Source organism: Staurois parvus, unplaced genomic scaffold (assembly GCF_062004578.1).
Source record: "Staurois parvus isolate SC_StPar_1 unplaced genomic scaffold, SC_StPar_1.0 ptg000679l, whole genome shotgun sequence".
NCBI classification, from domain to species: Eukaryota; Metazoa; Chordata; class Amphibia; order Anura; family Ranidae; genus Staurois; species Staurois parvus.
In genome coordinates this window covers 730,974-738,124 of record NW_028318475.1, presented here as the reverse complement: position 1 = coordinate 738,124, position 7,151 = coordinate 730,974, and the positions used below count along the sequence as shown (strand labels likewise).

General features: G+C 39.2%; 1 protein-coding gene across 1 annotated transcript; it reads right to left on the bottom strand.

The window, feature by feature from the left end:
• Positions 1–3,294: 3,294 nt before the first annotated feature.
• LOC149447615 (C-X-C motif chemokine 10-like) lies at positions 3,295–6,150 on the bottom strand. Its single transcript, XM_089652283.1, has 4 exons — positions 6,025–6,150; positions 5,781–5,904; positions 4,639–4,722; positions 3,295–3,559 (listed from the first exon to the last, which is right to left on the bottom strand). The coding sequence occupies exons 1-4, from the start codon at positions 6,083–6,085 to the stop codon at positions 3,523–3,525; spliced, it is 306 nt and encodes a 101-aa protein (XP_089508409.1). The 5' UTR covers positions 6,086–6,150; the 3' UTR covers positions 3,295–3,522.
• Between the last annotated feature and the right edge of the window lie 1,001 nt (positions 6,151–7,151).

Below are 7,151 nucleotides of genomic sequence, written 5' to 3'. Positions count from 1 at the left end.
GTATATGTATATATATATACAGTGAAGGAAATAAATATTTGATCCCCTGCTAATTTTGAATGTTTGCCCACTCACAAAGAAATGATCAGTCTAAAAATCGAATGGTAGGTGTATTGTAACACTGAGAGAAATAATAGCAACAAAAACTTCAAAAGAAATGCATGTCTAACAAATTATGCACTGATTTGCATGTTTATGAGAGAAATAAGTATTTGATCCCCTATCATTCAGCAGGATTTCTGGCTACCAGGTGTGTTTCATACAGGTAACAAGGTGAGATTAGAAGCAGTCTCTTAAAGGGAGTGCTGCTAATATCATTTTGTTACCTGTATAAAAGACACCTGTCCACAGGAGCAATCAAACAATCAGATTCCAAACTCTCCACAATGGCAAAGACCAAAGGATGTCAGGGACAAGATTGTAGACCTACACAAGGCTGGACTGGGCTACAAAACTATCACTGAGCAGCTTGGTGAGAAGGTGACAACAGTTGGTGCAATCATTTGCAAATGGAAGAAACACAAAACTGTCAGTCTCCCTAGGTCCGGTGCACCATGCAAGATCTCACCTCGTGGAGTGTCAATGATCATGAGAACAGTGAGGAATCATCCCAGAACTACATGTGAGGATCTTGTCAATGATCTCCAGGCAGCTGGGACCACAGTCACCAAAAAAACTATTGGTAACACACTACAAGGATTGAAATCTTGCAGTGCCTGCGAGGTCCCTGTGCTGAAGAAAGCACATGTTCAGGCCCATCTGAAGTTTGCCACTGAACATCTGAATGATGCAGAGGAGGACTAATTGAAAGTGTTGTGGTCAGATGAGACAAAAATCGAGCTCTTTGGCATCAACTCAACTCGCCGTGTTTGGAGGAGGAGGAATGCTGCCTATGATCCCAAGAACACCATCCCAACTGTCAAACATGGTGGTGGAAACATTCTGCTTTGGGGGTGTTTTTCTGCTAAGGGGACAGGACAACTGCTCCGCATTAAAGGAACGATGGACGGGGCAATGTAACGTCAAATCTAGCGTGAGAACCTTCTTCCTTCAGCCAGGGCATTGAAAATGGATTGTGGATGGGTGTTCCAGCATGACAATCACCCAAAACACTCAGCCAAGGCAACAAAGGAGTGGCTCAAGAAGAAGCACATTAAGGTCCTGGAGTGGCCTAGCCAGTCTCCAGACCTTAATCTGATTGAAAATCTGTGGAGGGAGCTGAAAGTTCGAATTGCCAAACATCAGCCACCAATGACTTGGAGAGGATCTGACAAGAGGAGTGGGCCAAAATCCCTCCTGAGATGTGTGCAAACCAAGTGGCCAACTACAGGAAGCATCTGACCTCTGTGATTGCCAACAACGGATTTTCCACCAAGTACTAAGTCATGTTTTGTGAAGGGGATCAAATACTTATATCCCTCATGAACATGCAAATCAGTGCATAATTTGTTAGACATGCATTTCTTTTGAATTTTTTTTTGCTATTCTGTCTCTCAGTGCTACAATACACCTACCATTTGATTTTTAGACTGATCATTTCATATATACTGTACATACACTTTTTTAGTTACACCTTGCTGGTGCCAAGAAAACATCTTCCACACCATTACACCACCACCAGCCTGAACCGTTGATACAAGGCAGGATGGATCCATGCTTTCATGTTGTTTACGACAAAATCTTACCCTACCATTTGAATGTCACAGCAATCAGTCTGCCCATTCTCCTCAGACCTCTGACATCAACAAGGTATTTTCGCCCACACAATTTCCGCTTACTGGACATTTTCTCTTTTTCAGACCATTCTCTGTAAACCCTAGAGATGGTTGTGCGTGAAAATCCCAGTAGATCGGCCGTTTAAATACTCAGACCAACCCATCTGGCACCAACAACCATGCCACGTTTAAAGTCACTTAAAACCCCTTTCTTCCCCATTCTGATGCTCAGTTTGAACTTCAGCAAGTCATCTTCACCACGTCTACATGCTTAGAAAGCAATTGAACAGGTGTACCTAATAAAGTGGCCAGTGAGCGTACATTGACTTCTATAAAGTCTGTGTTTATTTTACTTTTTGTCTCTGATCTAGAACAAATACAAATATAACAATTTGATTCATCCTAAGGTCCTGAATGCATACATAGTAGCTATTAGAATAAAGGAGGCTTCAAACTTTTATAGAATGGGTAATATCGGTTAGGTCATTTTCCACCTTCTTAATTCATTATTTAGATGACTTTTTATGGGTCAATGTTGATTCTAGTAACTGTTTACCTTTAATGAAACCATTTTGTGAAGTCTGTTATGTTTTTGACATTCTCCAGTTCAAGATAAAACAGTCTACCCAACTACTTGTATAGAATTTTTAGATATCAAAATTGATTGTAGTAATTTGGAGTTCAGGCTTCAAAAGGTAAAGGTTTCTAGACTAAAAGCTTTACTTTAATTAGAAGAAAAAAAGATAATTTTAAAAGAGATGTAGTTATTTTTAGGCTTTTTTAGCTTTTGCCAACAGAGTTTTACCAGTTGCCAGAAATTTTCTAGGCATCTGTATATGTCTATCTCCGTTTTAAAATTCCCCATACTTTCAAGTTAGGATCAATGGTGAAACGAAGGGAGGATATGATTGTATGGTCAGCGTTTTTAGAAGGTCATTCTGGCAATATGAGTATCAAGACAAGGATTTTTGTCTTTGTCACAAATGCAGCAGATCACTTGGATTTGTTCTGATCTGGGGAAAGCACAGATCTTTAGTGGGCAACATGTTCTATAGGGGTGGTGATGCGATATAGTGCACAATTTGCTCCATGTATACTTTCCTTGAACAGCTGTTCGAAGGTGAATATTACTGTGTGAAATGTCAGTTGTTTGATTGGAAACCTTGATCCTTGATAGAGAGAGTCAGCTGCAACACGGCAAAGCATCAGCAACCTGAAAAAGACTGTGGACCCTACACAGCAAGTGCTGGCTGTGATTAGTATAGAAGAGGGTGGTGATATGGTGGTGCAGGTGTCAGAGGTAGGTATTTGGGTTACAGTTAGAAGGCGGGGTAGAGTGAAAAGTGTTAGAGAGCCCTTGCTAAGTTGATACATCCCAACAAATATTCCCAGTTGTATGATGCTGGGGATAGCAGCTCAGGAGTAGCATTGCTAAAACAGAATACCTCCTCTGGCTGCCAGGTGAGCAATTTTTTTACTAATATAATACCAACAGTAATGCAAGGTGTATTCACAGCACTATATACTACTTTTTTTTTTGGCTGTCATTAAAACAAAATAAACTCACTATAAACATATAAAAATTTCTAATACATTTATTTATAAAAATATAAAATTCACATCTTTTCAGGTAGAAAATTACCCCAGGATGTGTGTATTTACAACAACATTGTTTAAATAGATGGAATATACAAATATACAAATATGCATGGCATATGTCATATCCAGTTATCTGTAGTCACAAGACAGTGGGAAAGGTAGAATTAATTCAGAATGCTCTGACATATCTCTCAGCTTGTCGAGTCACTCAGGGGTGTCTGATCACGGGGATGTGTTTCAGAACCCTGTAGGAATAAAAATATAAATCATAAGACATAAATGCCAATATGACATTGCAAGTTAGTATTGCTTATTAAATACAAAATCTTTAAAAATAAGATAAATACCAACATATGATAAATCATTTATCTCTGCATGTAGTACTGTATCTACTGCGTTCACCCCATGAGAATATTAAGTTCTCATTCACACTGGCAGTGACATATGTGCATTTACGTGCATTTACAGGACATTTCTAAACTCAAATGAATGCATATAATGATTTGAAATGGTATAAATCACACTGTGTGTTTACCTTCATTGCAGTCAGTCAGCTGTGTCCAATTAGAAACTCTAGACCTGGCTGAAAGCTCACACATGCATGTAAATATCCCCTTCCTCCTAGATTGTAAGCTCCAAGGAGCAGGGCCCTCCTATCCCTTGTGTATTGAACTGTATTGTGCTGTATTGTCTCCCTTATATTGTAAAGCGCTGAGCAAACTGTTGGCGCTATACAGGGGTGGACTGACAACTCGGGCCCGGGCAATAGGGGATCATGGGGCCCCTGTGTCCTTGCCCAAACTCAAAAAAGCCTATGAAAAAGGTACCAGGGGCATCTCATGGGGCCCCCTACTGACCCCGGGCCCTCGGGCAGTGCCCGAGTTTCCAAATGGTCAGTCCGCCCCTGGCGCTATATAAATCCTGTATAATAATATAATAATAATAAATATGCATAAGCCTGTATAAACACACGTAAGGCAGATATATCTATATTTAAAATTGATCTGGGAAGCATATAGTTTGTTTATAATGCTCAGATAATTTCTCCTGCATTTAGATAAGCTGACCCCTGGAGTGCTAGTGTGAATGAGGCCTAAAGTAGTGAAAATTGTGGTAAAATGTCATGTTATGTACAGGTGAGTTGTGATATGATTTTAGAAACTGTCATTCTCATTTAACTTCAATATGTTGAAAAAAATAACTCCTACCTACTTTTTATAGTACTGTAAAAGAAAAAAAAACTACTGTATGCCATTTTTGGCTATGTGCACATTGAACTATGCAATAATCAAATATCTGGAAATGTATAAAAAGTAAAACCTACTGATTTCTTCCACTGAGCAGAGCTTTTATTTCTTTCAAGTCAGGACTGATACATTTTGTAGCACCGGAGCTTTTCAATGTGACACTGAAAAAGAATAATAAGGCAATCATTAGTATTTGTGAACACTTCCTAATGAAAGAAACTACTCCATATAATATCACTTTTGAGATGTTCCTTATTGTACCTTTCCACTATCTATTTTATCAGCAGACCACCATTCTCAAAGAGCTGCACATTGTAGAAGTGCAAGGTGTATGCTTAGTATAAAGTTCAAAATATCCCTTTTTTTATTTTTCACAAAATCCATTTCAAGCACTTTTAAAGTGTAACATGATTATACAGGATTATTAGAAATGACACAAAAATAAAATAATAAAAATTTGAAAGGATGTTGCCATTTTTCATCTTAAACCGAAACTTAGAAAAATTAAATTCTAACAAGATTTTAGGTTTGCCTCATTCATTGCAGCTTTTTAAAAGCAACTAAAGGAAATGCTATTATGATTGCTCTTTCTTAATACATAGTGCAAAGAATATTAGGTAGGCAGCAACACCTGACCACTAGTCAGCTATCTTTAGCCAGCTCGCTCTATGGGCACACATGGATCAATTCAGTCTAACTTGAATATTACATGTGATGACTAGGAAAGGCTTCGGCTGAAGTGCAACAAGTGCTTTCAACCCATGTAAATTCTTGCACAAAGGGTCTTCTAATAGTTTTAATATAGCATGCTGCTACTAATGTCAATTCAGTTGAACATGGGTCCAAGCAGATTTAGGATAGACAGATGTCTTACTGTTTGCAACATTTGTCCACCTTTTTCCTGTGTATTACCACCCTAAGCTGTTGATAATTGGCACCAGGGGCGGACTGACAACTCATGGGGCCCCCGGGCAATAGGGGATCATGGGGCCCCTGTGTCCTTTCCCAAACTCAAAAAAGCCTATGAAAAAGGTACCAGGGGCATCTCATGGGGCCCCCTACTGACCCCGGGCCCTCGGGCAGTGCCCGAGTTTCCAAATGGTCAGTCCGCCCCTGATTGGCACATAATTGATCGCTATGTGCAATGCCTACAATTGGGTGAGTACATATACAGTAGATAAAACAATTACATTATGTAATCCTTGTGCACCCTACTTACATATATTCAGTGTTTTCACACAGGGCGCTGCTTGGATAAACGTCCAGTTGAGCCAGGGCCTTGACATTCACCTGATTGGATAGCTTGTTACACAGGCACCGCTTCCCACGAGCAACAGCAAACCCTGATTACAGATGTAAAAACAAAATGATTAGTGCTTATATAGACAATGCAAAGAAAGTAGGAAATTATAGTCTGTACCTTTACATAGATTCTAAATACTCTAACATGTAATTGACGGTACCTTGTATAAGAGGAGTGGAGAGCAGGAGAACGCACATGATGACTGCACACTTATTGTCCATGTTGATGGTGTTGTCCTCTCTGACCAAGATCTAGAGCAGACAGCTGTCTGAAGTACAGCAGCATTCGTCTGTTTATATACATTTGTACTGGATTGCCTAATCATATTATGTCATCAGCAGGTCGGAAACTGACACTCTATTTTCCAAAGTTTTTAAGAAGTGAAAGTACAGCTGAACACTTTTTCCTGCCAACCTAAAACAACTCTGTGATCGCTCCTGTTATTATCAGTTTTGATGGGGTTTCCCAGAAATCTGTGTGCTCGATTAAACTGTAAAAGAGAAATGTTATAGTAACTTTATACTTACATTGGTGCAAAATTATTGAATACATTTTCAGTTCACATTGTGTATTCTGATCCCTTCCTTTGCTAAGTGTGTTTATTAGGGTATATGAAAATTTCTCAGTGAGATATTGAACATTTTTTGACCATCATATGCACTTGCTATTACCTCTTTGGTGGTCATACAAAATGGCTCATAAATCACAATAAGTACAAGTAATGCTGAAGTTATGGGCATCATTGCAAATACTTATCTGCTTTTGGCTGTCCTGTGTCTGCCAGCTAGCAGAATTAATATAGACTGCTGGTCATAGACAGGCAGATTTTCTTGACGACTACTAAATATGTCAGTCTTCAAAGTAACTACAATATCTGCAGAGATGATGGAAACTTATTCTAGTGATGACCCAGTTATAAACATGATAACCAGGCAAGTAACATTTTTTAGAACTTTTTCAGCCATGGCAGCCTAGATAGTGTCTGTCCAAACAAACATATTTCAATTAAATCTGGTAGACTGAGTAACCAGTTGCTTTCGGGGATGACAGGATAATGTTGCCCTGTTCTTAAAGCGGAGCTGCAGGCTCCCCCCCAGAATTAAAAGTCACCAGCTACAAATACTGTAGCTGCTGACCTTTAACATAAAGTGCTGCGTAAATTGACGGCGCTATATAAGTATCTGAAATAAATAATAAATAAATAAATAGGACACTTACCTGTCCAGGGATCCAGCAAAGTCCTCACTCGAACTGATTCTTCAATTGGCTTCAGGTGCAGGTACCGGC